Consider the following 16,526-nt stretch of genomic DNA (forward strand, 5'->3'; position numbering starts at 1 on the left):
TTCATCTGACCTGAACATCTTTGGATTATGGGAGGAAACCGGAGCACCGGAGGAAACCCACACAGAACACGGGAGAAAGTGCAAACTCCAAGGCTGGAATTGAATCCAGGTCGCCCAAGGCTGGAATTGAATCCAGGTCCCTGGTGCTGTGAGACAGTAGTGCTAACCACTGAGGCACCCTGCCACCACCGTCTCATACAAAACAGGAATTTCTTAAGCAAACTCAGGAAGCTGCAGCCCAAAGGACTGTATCTATTGCTGGATCAGATGATCAGAGTGATTATCAGGAGTAGATATGAGGGCTGTCCCTCACAATGTGGGCTGGAAAATGAAGCTGCAGCCAGTGAGCTGCTTTGACATTCTGTTTTAAGTAAGAGGCATCTCAGATAGACTGTGGAAAGCTTCACAATCTGGTGCCCTTTGAAGTTCCGACAACATGTGCAAACATTTTATTGTGAACAATGTAAGAATCCAGGATGGTGGGCAGGTTTGGATTATATGTTGTCCATTGATGGGTAAGCAAGAGGGGTAACTCGACTAAAGGGAAAGGGAAGTCTGTCTTTGGTGATGTCTTTCTGGATGGATTCTGGAACCTTAAAAGCTCATGAGTCACAGAGTCATACAGCACGGAAACAGACGCTTCAGTCCAACCGGTCTAATGCCAACCACAAGCTTCATTTGGAGGTACTGGTGTTGGACTGGGGTGTACAAAGTTCAGGAGCAGCGTTCCAAATGCTAGTGCTAGTGCTTCCAAATAAACCTGTTGGACTATAACTTGGTGTTTTAACTTTGTACGACCATAATCCTAAACTAAACTAGTCCCCCTGTCTGTGCTTGGCCCGTATCCTTCAAAACATTTCTTATTTATGTATTTATCTGAATGTCTTTCAAATGCTGTAACTGTACCCACATCCACCACTTGCTCTGGAAGTTCATTCCACTCTGTATAAAAAAATGCCAGTCATGGCTTTTTAAATGTTTCTCCTCTAACCTTTAAAATAGGCTCCCTAATCTTGAAGTCCCCCGCTCTATGGAAAAGATACCTACCATTCACCTTATCTGTACCCTTCAAGATTTTATAAACCTCGATGAGGTCACCCCTCAACCCCCAGTTTAAAAAAACCTCCCAGCCTATCCAGCCACTCCTTATAACGCAAACCCTCTATTCTGGTAAATCTCTGCTGAACCCTCTCCAGCTAAATAATATCCTTCCTATAACACGGCGATCGGGACTGGATACAGTACTCCAGAAGAGACTTCACCAATGTCCTGTACGACCTCAACGTAATGTCCCAATTCCTATACTCAGAGGTCTAAGGAATAAAGGCAAGCGTGCTAAATGCCTTCTTAACCACCCTGTCTACCTGTGATGCAAACTTCCAAGAATTATGTATCTGAAGCCCTAGGTCTAGCCTGAGGAAGTGTCTGTTTTGGTAGTCCCATTGAGCCATCCCATTGAGCCCTAGAGTAAGGAGATGGACAGAGAGAGGAAATGAAAGAAAGATACAGGCTGTGGGAGATAGGGATGAAGTCAATGGAGCAAAAAACAGGGGAAAAGCTGCAGGCAAAGGAAATTGCACAATCCACATTCCACATTGGCGGTGGTTATTAATCGGTCTGTCGATCAGTCCATAGTCAATAAGGGATTGCATGCTATCTTGAACATTCTCCTTGATCTTGTGCCTTTGACCTTTGTCATTCACTTTTCTTCAAAATCAGCTTTACTTCTTGGAAGTCATGTAGGAAAGATGATATAGATAGATTGATGTAGCTTTATGGATGGCAGACTGATGGATAAATCCAAAGTCCTTGATGTCTGCGTGTAGGAGGAAGTGAAGGGCCGCACAAACACCCCATGACTGCTGTTTAAATAGCTAGGGACCAAGTTGAAATCAATCCAGGGTTTTTAATAGACTCCTCTCTCGACATTTCCAATTGCTGCATAGCAACAGTCAACAAAGCAAGTGGATTCCTGGGTTCTGTTGCCAAAACCAGGAAATCGTGTTCAAACTGCACAGCACTTCAATCAGACTGCACCGTGCATCCCCTGGGCCCAATTCTGGTCACAGTGACACACAGAAACGTCCAACTTCTAAATGTAGTATGAAGAAAAGCCACTGAGACTGATCACCTTGTGTTGGAAGGTTAAATAAGGTGAAAAGATCGGAAATGTAGCCTGTACAGATTTGAGAGGAGGCAGCTAAATGATATTAGATTAGATTCCTACAGTGTGGAAACAGGCCCTTTGGCCCAACAAGTCCACAATGACCCTCCAAAGAGCTACCCACCCAGACCCATTCCCTCCTAACACTACAGGCAATTTAAGAAGGCCAATTCACCTAACCTTCACATCTTTAGACTATGGGAGGAAACCCATGCAGACACAGGGAGAACGTGCAAACTCCACACAGGCAGTCACCCGAGGCTGGAATTGAACCTGGGACCCTGGTGCTGTGAGGCAGCAGTACTAGCTACTGAGCCACCATGCCACCCATGGTAAAAACCTAAAATACAGAACATGACTTCAAACAAAGTGATACTCAAAAGGCCAAGGGCCACTGGTTACAGTTATGAAAGTACTACATTCAATACAAAAATTAATTGAGAAGTATAAATGATAACATTTACCTCCATATCTTTCTCTCTTTTCTTCCACAGATGATAGCTGTACAAATAGGTTTACACCAAATCAAGTGGCTCGTATGCATTGTTACTTGGACCTGGTGTATCAAGGCTGGATTCATTCTAAAAAGCCATCTCCCATTGCAGTGGCTCCAGAAGTGATCAAGCAGACCGTGAACTCTGTAACCATTCACTGGCTGCCTCCAATTAGTGGGATGCTGTATGAAAGGTGAGACTGTGCACAAGGTCTAAGGCCAGCTCTTCCAAGTGGATTGTGGGTGCAGTTCTGTCCTTTTTGGTTAATTATGCGGGTGGCACGGTGGCTCAGTGGTTAGCACTGCTGCCTCACAGCCTCAGGGACCCGGGTTTGATTCCCACCATGGGTGACTGTCTGTGTGAAGTTTGGACATTCTCCCCTTGCCTGTGTGGGCTTCCTCTGGGTGCTCCGGTTTCCTCCCACAATCTGAAGATGTGCAGGCCAGCTGAAGTGGCTGTGCTAAATGGCCCATGGTGTTAGGTGCATTAGTCAGGGGTAAGTATAGGGTAGAGGAATGGGTCTGGGTGGGTTACGCTTCGGAGAGTCGGTGTGGACTTGGGGGGGGCCAAAGGGCCTGTTTCCATCGTGTTGGGAACCTAATCTTGTTCAGAATTCTTTCAATGGGGAAATAATCCATTATGGCAAAACAGGAACATGTGGACCAGAGAATGCATAAAAAAAAAGCTGATGCCCTATTTCTGCTTGACTGGTTTGATTAGATTCCCTACAGTATGGAAACAGGCCCTTTGGCCCAACAAGTCCACACCAACCCTCTGAAGAGTAGCCCAACCAGACCTATTCCCTTACCTTTACTAATGCACCTAACATGGCCAATTCACCTGGCCTGCACATCTTCGGATTATGGGGGGAAACTGGAGCACCCGGAGGAAACCCACACAGACTCGGGGAGAATGTGCAAACTCCACACAGACAATCGCCCGAGACGGGAATTGAACCCAGGTCCCTGGGGCCACTATGCTGCCTGTGGTTTTGATCAAACACTGTACATGATAAGAGCATGTCTTTTCTTTATTTCAGGCACTAGTAGACTTGCTGCCTGTTTGGAACCCCTTCCATAATTCACTGAGATGTTGGGAAGATGAGATTTCAAGATGTGTGCTTCATCACAGCACAGTTTGATGATTATTCCTGTTCAGTGTTTGAGTTGAAAGCTTATGCAATATGAGGGGAAGTACTTATATGCACATAAAAAAAACCAAAAGCACTGCGGGCGCTGGAAATCAGAAACAAGATTAGAAATTGCTGGAAAAACTCAGCAGGCCCGGAAGCATCTGTGGAGAGAAAGCAGAGTTAATGTTTCAGGTCAAGTAGTTCTGAAAAAGAGTCACTGGACCTGAAACATTAACTATGCTTTCTCTTCACTGATGCTGCCAGACCCATTGAGTTTTTCCAGCAACTTCTGCTGTTGTTGGTATTTACATTTCTTGATCTCATGACATCACTTCAAGTAGTTCTGGACTGAATCATATCTTGATTGTGTGGAAACATGCAGACCAGCTGTACCTCACAGTTAATAGTTGGACGTACAATGAAGGAAAACTCAGGAAAACTTCTGGATGATCCATAATGCTCTGATTTGCCTTGTATACTTCAAACAGGATGTCCAATACAACCAGTACCTTCATTTCCAAGTGTTACTCCGTTACTGGTGTCCCCCCAATCCTGTCAACCAGTTGATGACCAGTAGATTATTTTGTGCCACCTTTTAGTTACTATATGGACAATGGGAAGATGGAAACTTGAGGACCTCATGAATTTGGTCCTCAGACCTCAGTTAGTTAATGGGAGTGGGTGTTCATGGGAAGGTAAAGTGACAAATCCAACTTCAGGCCCACCTGTTTCCCCGGCCCGACTCGGGAGGCGTTAATAACAACAGGAGATGAGCCCCTCCCACCTGCCCTGGAGAGCCGGGCTGTGTGATAGGACCTGGTCTTTGCATTTCATCTGACAGACAATGAAAGTCGCTTTGCCAACCCAGTAATCTCCCATCCAGGCCACACTATCAAATACATAACATCTGAGGTGACAGGACAGATACAACAGGGGAAAATCACCAAACAGCTTAGGACTAAAGATTATCAGCGTCCAGTAGAGAGATGGGAGTCTGTGTATCACCATGGTGAGATTGATTTCCAATTGGAAGCGAGTCTTTTTATTGAATGTTGCTGTGGAGGGGGCAACAGTTTTCTCTGATCACCCTTGAGGTTGGCTTCCTAATACAGCTGGGCTATCCCTAATTAGGCTGATCTCGACTGCCGCCATGTTTCATGCATGAATGTTAACCATTACTGTTCTGTCAAGGGTACTTTAAGTGGGAACAGAACTAGACCATTCAGTCTGTTGAGCCTGACCCTCTATTCTAGATCATGGGACCTCATCTCCTCAATGTTGCTTTCTTGCTTTGTCTATATCTCTTCATGTCATTAATCTTCAGAAGCCTATTGATTTTTGTCTTGAACCTACTCAATGATTGAGCTTCTACAGCCCTTTGCATTCGAGAATTCTAAAGGTGCACCAGCCTCTGAGTGAAGACATTCCTCCTTATCTCTGTCTTAAATAGCCTGCCTCCTCTTTCAGAGACTGCTTCTAGATTCATCAGCCAGAAAAAAATACCCCATCTTATCACTCAGTGAGAAGTTCAGAAGATTCACTGAGATCACCCCTCAGTCCTCAAAACTCTAGAAAACACAGGCCCAATTTCCTTAAGCTGTCCTCTGAAAACAATCTTGCCATCTCAGGAATTAATCTGCTGAACCTCCATTGCAATCCTTAATGCACTCCAGGTCACACCAAATCCAATAGCTTGATGATTGATGGGACTTTGTTTGATGTATCCTTTGACAGAGAAATCACCTGGAACCTCACAGAACCCCTTCAGGGTGGAAAGAGGCCATTTGGCCCATCAGGTCTGTGCTCACCCACACCCAGCCCTCTACTCTATCCAATGTAACTCCACATTGCTATGGCCAATCCACCTAGTCTGTATATCTTTGCACTGTGGGTGGGAATCACAGGGAGGATGTGCAAACTCCACGCAGACAGTCACCTGAGGGCTGGAATCAAACCTGGGTCCCTGGCACTGTGAGGCAGCAATGCTAACCATTGACCCACTATGCACTCCCTATTTCATTTCATTCATTTCCTTCATTTCATTCTGCACATAAGTTGTATTCCAATTGCTCCAAAACGACATGCTGCTCCAGACTCTGTCTCACCTGCCTCTCCTCGAACCTAGTTTACCATATCCAGTGCTCCTGATATGGCCTTCTCTACATCGGGAAGACCAAACGCAAACTAAGGGAACTTCCGCTGAGCATCTCAGCTGGGCCCACAAGGGCCGACCTGACCTCCCAATCACCGCCCATCTTAATTCACCTACCCACTTCCTTTCCGACATGATCATCCTTGACCTCCTCCATTGCCACAACGAAGTAGACTGCACATTGGAGGAACAACACCTCACCTTCCGCCTGGGCAGCCTACAGCCTGGAAGACTCAACATTGAATTTTCCAATTTCAAATAACCTCCTTTCACATCCTCTGACTCCCTTCCCAGCCCCCTGCCCCTCCCTTCCATCCCTCTGATCGACCCTTCCTTCCAGCCACTAATGGGATTCCTTCTTCCCATCGACCTCTGCCTATGTTCACCTATCTCCACCTCACAACCCTTCCCCCCCAACCTCTTTTATCTGCACCTCCCTTTACTCTTGCAATGGAGGAGAAGTTGAAGGGAACAATTGCAGGTTGATTTGGCATCAGCTTTTATTTTCAGTTTTTGGAAGCCAGTGAATTCCAGGAACCCAGCACACAAAGAATTGCAGATCCAGCACTGGCAAAACTGAAACAGATGGTGACGGGGAACCTGAAGGGTTGTCACAATCAGAAATTGATGGCTTTTTAAACTTGGAGAGACCAGGGACCAGATCACAGTAGAAAACAGCATATTATTATGGGGAGAAAGAGTGATAGTCCCAAGCAAAGGTCCTCACCATTGGGGTCATCCAGGGATTTCCAAAATGAAGATGTTGGCTAGAAGTTAGGTTTGGTGGCCAGGATAGGATGCAGACATTGCTGTGTTGGTGGGGCAGTGCCCAGAGTGCCAACAAGGACAAAACTTACTATCAGCAGCTTCCCCACATTCGTGAGAATGGCCAGGTAAACCCTGGACTCGGTTATACATCGCCTGTGTAGATTATTTCATGGGTACAATATTCTTAGACATTGTGGGCACGCACTCAAAATGTGCATAGAGTTCATTCATCAAACAGAGGGGCGATGATAGAAAAACTGTGTGCATCTTTTGCAATACACAATCTACCTGAAATGTTGGCCACAGATAATGGGACCAACAGGGAATTCAAGCCTTTCCTAAAGTCGAATGGCACTTTAGAATGAGGACACCTCTGTACCATGCATCATCCAATGGTCTGCCAGAAAGAGCAGTCCAAACTTTGAAGGCAAGCTTAAAGAAAAAGCCTACAGCTTCATTACATGCCAACCTGTCCCGGTTCCTGTTTGATTATAGGACCACCCCTCATGCAACTATAGGGATAGCTCCAACAGAGTTGCTGATGGGGAGAAGATGCCATACCAGGTTAAATCTGATCTTCCCGGACCTGCGGGGGGAAAACCACACGGAATCAGGAACGCCAGTGCTGGACACACGACTGTGCTCAGTGACAGAGACAGTTTGTTTCAGGGGACACGGTTTGGGGTAGGAACCACAGGAATGGCCCTGCATGGGTAAGAGGCACGGTCGATGTGAGGTCAGGTGGAGTAACAAATAAAGTTCAGGTTGGTGCAAGAGTCCTGAACAAGCACGTGGACCACATGAAAACTGCAAACACGCAAACAGTACCAGAGCAAAACGTGCCCAGCTCCTCGACAGCCTTTCTGACTCTTCCAAAACCTGTGGGTTCTCTCTCTCCATCAAACGTTGAAGATACCTCAGAATCTGAGATGGACACGGTGGATGTCACCTCAACGCCATTGCCACCTGAAGAAGAGAATGAATTTCTTCGAAGATGCTTTGGGCGCAAGAGGTGAGCTGCTGTGCATTACACGTCACCCATACCCGAGGCAGAGTTGGAGGAACATGACCCATCGCTAAAATGCCCCAGGAGGAGCTACAAAACAAAGACCTATGTCTTTGGACTCAGAGGGGGGGAGGGATGTAGTGATTGTCATGAGGTCAGCCAGGTGGCCCTCATAGGATCTGAGTTCCCTGACTGGAGCGTTTAACCTGGTCCAATCAGGGAGCCCAGGCTGACAGATATAAACAGGAATGTTCGGCCCGGGTGTCCTTGGAGAAGGAGCACGCGGGTGTCCACTGACACCCTGCAGTTGTGACTGGCCACTTGAGTGTTTCCTTCCCTTCGGGAGAGATTGGACCATCTTGTGAAAAAAAAAACATGGGATAGACATGAATAACTATATATATTAGACAAGGGATTCAGAATCTTCTCACTTCAGGGTCTGATTCCAAGCTGCTGGTCATAGCCAATGGACTGTGTGCAAATAATTAAAGGGTGATTTACCGACACGGTACTGGCCTCTCTACAGTTATTTCAGTTAAGCAATCCTCAATGCTAGTATATTATTGTATATTTTAATTTTGTTTATTAATCTGCTAGGTTACAAAAAAAAAAAAAAAAAATTAAAAAATAAAAAAATAAACAGGAATGTTATGGGTTCTGTTCACTCTGAGGGAACAGGATCAGTGTCAAGGACTCTCCACATGTAAAGAAAGGGTGACTTGGTGAAGGGATACTGGCCTCTGTAGAGGTATTTTTGGGGTGACTACAGCTTTATGCCTCACCTCTTCTGATACTATACTCTTTACCTATACCATAGGGTAATGTGGGAACTACGAGGCATAAGCACTATACATTCAGCCATGGCTGATAGCATACGTTGGGCCACCTTTCAGTGTTATGTTAGGTCTGGCTTTTACAAGTTCAGCATGTTTATTGACTCATCATCCCATGGATGTGGACATTGTGGGTCAACCTACAGCCTGTGAACTGACACCTTCTGGAGGACAAATGGGGATTGGCAACAAATGCTGGCCCAGCCAGTGATGCCCACATTCCACGAGTGAATTAAACAGAAATTGTAGACGGGTGATGCCTGTAGGAAATAGTATCTTTTGCAACTAACAAACAGTCAGGAAACCCATCCCAGTTAGTTGATAATCTCTGCCAATCACAGCAAGCAGAAACCATGTTAAAGCCAGTGCCTTCTCTTGATTAAAACAGGGGGCTGTGTCTCCAATAGGGTGCTGTGAATGGAGGACACTGACATACAAATCACGTGTGTAGTATCTCGCGAAAATGCCAGGGGGTTACCCACTGCTATCCACACGGGCTGGGAAGAGTGCGGGGTCACTCTGTGTGACCATGTTTGCATGTTGTGTTTCTCATGAGCACCATGCTGGCCAGTCGAAAACAAACAATAATCCACACAGAGAAAATGCCAGTGCGTTACTGCTGACACGGAGGTATTTTGTAAGAGCGCATTCCGTTCCAATGAAACAGTAGCATATTAACCCTTATCCGCTTGCCAACCTCCCCTGAGCACACTCACACACAATGCCTTACAATGTGCTAGCCCCAGGCCCCCTATTTGATGATTAGTTATGATCAGTCTGTTTTGCATCTCGTAGACCCCTTTCCCCATCCCACCTCATAGACCAGACTCATATGCTGCTGTGGTGCGGACCATTGATTTGCATGTGTTTACTTCCCTTTTGAAATGACTGTAGGGCTTTCTGTTTTGTTTTGTTTCCAGTTCACTTCCGCAGTGCACAGTGGGGTTAAGGCAAATTGAAAACAGGACTTGGGTTTCAGCGTGCTGGTCAACTTAGGGACTGCACGGAGAGAAGAGAACAGCAAGAAGGGGAATGTGAGAGTTTTGCAAGTCAGTAGATGCAAAAATGGACAGTACGTGATTGTAGTAGAATCCAGAATCTACAGGGAGTAACACAGTGGGAGCGAGAAAGCACAAGATATATAGTCAGAAAGTGAAAAAAAAAATCAAAAGAGCAATGGGAGTTCACCTTCACTGTTTTTTCTAACACTTAACCAGCCTACTCATCTCACCTTAAGGCACTTGCTCCTTAGACTGTAACAACTCGAAGACTAGGAGAATTAGTAGGCCACTTGGCCTATCAGGTCTGTTCTACCATCTGTCTCAGCCTTATTGAGCCAGCCCCAACAGCCCTCTGTGGTAAAGAATTCTACAGATTCCCTGTCCTCTGAGAGAAGAAATTCCATCTCCTCTGGGTGATTTAACAGAGTGACCCTTTATTCTTATTATGTCCTGTGACCCTGGACTCTTTCACAAGGGGTAGAATCCTCTCTGCATCTACCCTGTCAAACCTCCTAATAATCTTGTTTCAATAAGGTTGCTTCTCATTCTTCTGAACTCCAATGAGTACAAGCCTAATCTACTCAACCTCTCCTCAAAAGAAAGTCCCAGCTTATCTGGAGTCAACCTAGTGAGCTATCCCAGTCTGCCTCCAGAGCCACTGTATCTTTCCTTAGGATAAGGGAAGCAAGCTGTTCACAGTATTCCTTGCGAGTGCAGGTGCACAATCCTTTATCCGAAAGGCGTGGTTTTCAGAATTCAGAACTTTTCAACTTTTGGAATAAGTGGCAGTTTGATGGTGAATTTAAAAAATATATATCTTTCCAAAGAACAGACTCACTGTGAGTAAAATGGGCCCTGATACAAAATTGAGGCCTGCCAGTCACACACACCACCACCCCCCCCACAACGTCTGAGTGACACACATCGCGTGGGTGGCGACTTTGGTTAACTGTTCACACACCAAACGTTAATGAGAAAATAACTTCACCAAAAAAAATCAGACTTTGGAGCTTTTCAGATTTTGGGATTTTGGATAAAGGGTTGTCTACCTGTATACAGTAATGCCGCTTGTCCAAACTACCTCTCACCCAATAGGACAGTGTTTCTTTCACTGCCGCAGACACTGTGTGGGCAGGCCATTCATGATGCTTGAGCATGACAGCTGAATCTGACCCGGCTCTCCCCCAGAATTCACATCTCCCTAGAGCCAGGATTGTGGTTGGGAGCTGCAATCTCAGTCATTGTTCCTGCACCCATAGCTCTGGGATCCCAAAGGCAGGTTCTAGCACTGACAAATTGCACACAAGAGGCTACCGAATGTTACAATCTTTGCTCCAGGCTGGAAGGGTGCCCGATAGACTGAGGGAGCACCAATCCCAGAAGCAGGGTGTCGATGGCCAAGAGGGAGCCAGACTGTCAAGGTCGCCTGGCAAAAAAGACCAGCCTTGGTTCTCGGGAACTTTGCCCTAGATTTTTTTCCTCTCGAGCTGTTGTCTCTCATACTTTCTCATTATGCACCCCCACCATCACCTTGAATCCTTATTCCTTCAATGCCATCTCACCCCTCATAGAAATCATCCCACAATTAGCACTTATACAGGTATCCCCGGCTCTTCGAAAGTTCGCTTTACGCCACTTCGCTTTTATGGGAGACCGACATTCGTACCTATTTTTACTACCCAAAAGAAATCCAAAGAGGATTTTTGCTTTTATGAAAGCAGGTGAAAGTATTCCCATCTAAATTAATGCTTCTTTGTTTTACACCATTTTGTCTTACGAAAGGTTTTATAGCAACGCTGTACTTTCAGATAGTGAGAATACCTGTACCTCTATGTCAGTTAATAACCCCGATCACTCACATGGCTGTTTATACCCCTTTGAGAAATCATCCAATGACAACCCAGGACAGACTTCAGATCGCCATGCGGCAATCAAATAAAAGAATGTTCAAAAGTTGATCTCTTGCTATAGACTTTATAGTTTAAAAGAGAAAAGTGAGGACTGCAGATGCTGGAAATCAAAGTCTAGGTTAGAATGCTGTTGGAAAAACACAGCAGGTCAGGCAGCATCCGAGGAGCAGGAAAATCGACGTTTCAGGCAGAAGCCCTTCATCCTGCCCCTCGGATGCTGCCTGACCTGCTGTGCTTTTCCAGCACCACTGTAATCTAGTTTGAAAGGGAGCCTGTTCACGCAAACCTATTCAAAACCCTGAATCTCTCAAAGTGAAGTTTTTTTCATATCCCAGATCAAATACAGATACTTCTGTAATATGATCTTTTAACTGTCAATCAGACTTAAAATCAGAACAAAGCCTCCATGCAGATAATTGTAGCTTTTAGAATTCAGCCATGCATTCATAAAGAGTTCTCAAGGGAAATGTCAACAAACAACTATTGAAGCTGCTGGAACAGATACTATACCAACTGACCCGTCAATCAAAGCAATAGATGAGATTTCTTTTATTTCTCACTGACAGCTGAAACTGGTTCATTTTCATTTTGAAAAGAATTGGAGGTTTAAATGGCTTCAATTCATGACAGCCAAACAAGCCCTAACTTCCCTTTGCGAGCATTTACTTCTGATCCATTGTTTCTGACTCCCACAAAGTGGGCTGATGCTCTTATAGAGTTACAGTGTGATGCAGCAAGGAAATGGGCCCTTCGGCCCAACTCATTCATACTGTCCAGGTTTCCTAAACTGAACTAATCCCATTTGCCTGCAGTTGGCCCATCTGTCCCTTAACCTTTCCTATCCATGTACAAATACAAATGTCTTTACAATGTTGTAATTGAATCTGTCTCAACCATTTTGTCTGGCAGCTCATTCCATTTATGCACCACCCTCTATGTGGAAAAGGTTGCCCCTCAGGTTCCTTTTAAATCTTTCCCCTCGCACCTTAAGCCTATGCCTCCTAGTTTTGGACTCCCCTACCATGGGGAATAGGCCTTGGCTATTCACCTTATCCATGCCCCTCATGATTTTATAAACTTTTGTAAGGTCACCCCTGAGTCTTTTATTCTCCAGTGAAAAACATTCCAGCCTATCCAGCCTCTCTCTATAACTCAAACCCTCCAGTCTTGATAACAGCCTTGTAAACTTTTTTTTGCACGCTTTCCAGTTTGATAAGATCCTTTGTGTTCTTGCAGTGGCGAAAATAGGATGCATGTGATCTCAACACTGAATTCAAATGGCTGTGCTGAATTTGGGTTTCCCTCGGTGTAACTGAAGCCTATCCCTTTGCTGTATCAACACAAACAGGGTCAGCTGGAAATGTGGATGGGGCTTCCATATTGGAATCTAACCTGACAGTTTTAAGGTGCGCAGAGCCCTCCCAACTCAATGAATGTCGTGACAATGCAGGGTCTTAAATCATCTGTGGCTCTGGTAGAGAGGAGTTTCAGGAAAAAGTATAAAGTCAGAAATATTTGGATGGTGTGTTTAGACTGAGGCCCAACTTGCCCCTCCATGTGACTCTAACGAACCTACAGCATTGTTTTAATTCACAGAAGCGCAGATTTGTTACTGTGCAAAAGGACGTTATTCAGCCCATCATGTCTGCCCTTTGAGATTTTTAGCTCGGTACCAATCTCACACCTTTTTCTTATGATTCTGTACATTGGTTTCTTTAGAAAAATCAACCAATGCCATTTTGACTCCATCCCTCAATTGAACCTGCCTTCACTACACTTTCACGCAGTGCATTCCACACCAAGTCGTCACTGTGTGAAAATGTTTTTTTCTCACTCGCAATTACTTCCCTTGGGAAACAATCTAAAACTGAGCTCTCTTGATCTGTTTATGAGTGGGGACAGTTTCTGCTAATCTACTCTGTCCAAATCCCTCGTGATTTTGAAAGCGTTTATCAAATCTGCTCTTAACCTTCTCCTTTCCAAGGAAACCAATCCCAACTTCTCAAACCTTTTCTCATAATTATGCATGGGAAATCATGTCTCACTATCTTAAGTTTTTTGAAGACGCAACAAAGAGGATTGATGAGGACAGAGTAGTGGACGTGATCTGGACGGACTTCAGTAAGGTTTTCGACAAGGTCCCTCATGGGAGACTGGTTAGCAAGCCTAGGTCACATGGAATACAGGGAGAATTAGACATTTGGATACAGAACTGGCTCAAAGGTAGAAGACAGAGGGTAGTGGTGGAGGATTGTTTTCAGACTGAAGGCCTGTGACGAGTGGTGTGCTATAAGAATCAGTGCTGGGTCCACTGCTTTTTGTCATTTATATAAATGATTTGGATGTGAACATAGATAGTACATTTACTAGGTTTGCAGACAACACCAAAATTAGTGGTGAAGTGAGCAGCTAAGAAGGTAACTTCAGAGTACAACAGGACCTTGATCAGAAGGACAGGTGGGCCAAGAAATGGCAGATGGAATTTTATTTAAAATAAATTTGAGGTGCTGCATTTTGTTGAGGCACATTAGGGCATGGCTTATACACTTAATGTTGAGACCCTGGGGTGTGTTGCTGAACAAAGACAAGTTGGAGTCCAGGTTCATAGTTCCTTGAAAGTAGAATCACAGATAAATAGGATATGAAGAAGGTGTTTGGTATGCTTGCCTTTATTGGTCAATGCACTGAATATAGGAGTTGGGATGTGCAGGACATTGGTTAGGCCACTTTGGAATACTGCAATCAATTCTGGTCTCCCTCCTATAGGAAGGATGTTGTGAAACTTAAAAGAAAGATTTACAAAGATGTTTCCAGGGTTGGAGGATTTGAGCTATAGGGAGCAGCTGAATAGGCTGGGGCTATTTTCCCTGGAGTGTTGGAGGCTGAGGGGTCAGCTTATAGAAGTTTATAAAATCATGATAAGCATGGATAGGGTGAACAGCTAAAGTCTTTTCTCTGGGGGGTGGTGAGTCCACAACTAGAGGGCATAGGTTTAGGGTGAGAGGGGAAAGAATTAAAAGGGACCTAAAGGGCAACTTTTTCACGCAGAGATTGATCGTGTATGGAATGAGCTGCCAGAGGAAGTGGTGGAGGCTGGTACAATTACAACATTTAAAAGGCATTTTGGATGGGTATATGAATAGAAAGGTTTAGAGGGATATGGGTCAAATGCTGGCAAATAGGGATTAGATTACATTAGGATATCTCATTGGCATGGACGAGTTGGACCGAAGGATCTTCTTCCATGCTGTACTGCTCTATGACCATGATTGATGAATCTCACAACTGGAACCACTTTCATAGCTTTCTTCTGTATTCTATCCAATGTATTCACATCCTTCCTGAGAGGGTGCCCAGAACCCTACACAATGCTCAAGCTGAGCTCGAACTAAAGTCTTCTCGAAGTTTATCATAACCTTCCTGCTCTTGCACCTTATTAATGAAGCCTAGAATACTGTATGCTTTAATAACAGCTTTCTGTAACTGTCTTACCAACTTTAATGACTTTTTCACCAAGGTTCCTTTGCTCCTTATACATGCTGTGGAATGGTATCCTTTGTTTTGTACTGTTTCTCCACGTACCCTCCTCATTGAACTCCATTTGCCACCTATCCATCTAGTCCATCAATATGTTGATGTCCTTTTAAAGTACTGCATTCTCTACCAGGAAAGCAAGAGTTGCAATACTGTCCCCTGGGAAACTCCACACAATCCTTCATCCAGCCTGAAAAATATCCATGGATCCTTACTGTCTGTTTCCGATCTGTCAGCGAAAGCCTCAACTGTCCCTTTTACTCCATGGCCTATCATTTTTCTCACAAGCCTGTCATATGACACTGCCTTCTGAAAGTCCATGTGTCCCACATCAACAATGTTCCATTCATTAAACCTTTCTCCCTCTTCAATAAGCTTCAACAAGTTAGTTAAATATGATTCTCCCATAACAAATCTTTCACTCAATCCACATTTATTCCTTGTCATAGAACAAAGAACATAGAACATAGAAGAATACAGCGCAGTACAGGCCCTTTGGCCCTCGATGTTGCGCCAATCCAAGCCCACCTAACCTACACTAGCCCACTATCCTCCATATGCCTATCCAATGCCCGTTTAAATACCCATAAAGAGGGAGAGTCCACCACTGCTACTGGCAGGGCATTCCATGTACTCACGACTCGCTGAGTAAAGAATCTACTCCTAACATCCGTCCTATACCTACCACCCCTTAATTTAAAGCTATGCCCCCTCGTAATAGCTGACTCCATACGTGGAAAAAGGTTCTCACGGTCAACCCTATCTAAACCCCTAATCATCTTGTACACCTCTATCAAGTCACCACTAAACCTTCTTTTTTCCAATGAAAACAGCCCCAAGTGCCTTAGCCTTTCCTCATACGATCTTCCTACCATACCAGGCAACATCCTGGTAAATCTCCTCTGCACCCGTTCCAGTGCCTCCACATCCTTCCTATAGTATGGCGACCAAAACTGCACACAATACTCCAGATGCGGCCGCACCAGAGTCTTATACAACTGCAACATGAGCTCAGGATTCCGGAACTCAATTCCTCTACCAATAAAAGCCAGTATGCCATATGCCTTCTTCACCACACTATTTACCTGGGTGGCAACTTTCAAAGATCTGTGTACATGGACACCAAGATCCCTCTGCTCATCCACACTACAAAGTATCCGACCATTAGCCCAGTACCCCATCTTGTCACTATTATTAATCCTGAATCATTGTCCAGGAAGTTCTTTGAGTGCTGTGTTGGTGTCTCAGCCTCATCTTGCTGGGCTGGATCTCTGTCACTATTGGATTCTTTCCTGAACTGCCATATGTCTTCCTGGGTCATCTCCCTACAATGTGTGGCTTACTTTTAGGTCTTAGAATATTAGGACCAGAGCAAAAATTCAGCTTCAGCAAAGCATGTTCTGAGGCCAGGAGACATGAAAAACATATGATGTAAAAAGATCTCTCACATTGCTCCCTGTTTTGATTTTGTAACATCTCCTTGTAGAGACTCTGAAGAAACCAGTGGCACTCTATTATTCCTATTTCACTGC

General features: G+C 44.8%; 1 protein-coding gene across 1 annotated transcript in view; it reads left to right on the forward strand.

Annotated features, from left to right (window-relative positions):
* LOC140479625 (pappalysin-2-like) overlaps nucleotides 1–16,526 on the forward strand; it is a 409,230-nt gene that overhangs the window by 141,846 nt on the left and 250,858 nt on the right. The window contains exon 5 of the mRNA XM_072573508.1: nucleotides 2,659–2,851. Coding sequence (XP_072429609.1) covers nucleotides 2,659–2,851 — 193 coding nt within the window. The remainder of the gene's footprint in view (nucleotides 1–2,658; nucleotides 2,852–16,526) is intronic.

The sequence above is a fragment of the Chiloscyllium punctatum genome, chromosome 7, assembly GCF_047496795.1.
Source record: "Chiloscyllium punctatum isolate Juve2018m chromosome 7, sChiPun1.3, whole genome shotgun sequence".
In the NCBI taxonomy this organism is placed as follows: Eukaryota; Metazoa; Chordata; class Chondrichthyes; order Orectolobiformes; family Hemiscylliidae; genus Chiloscyllium; species Chiloscyllium punctatum.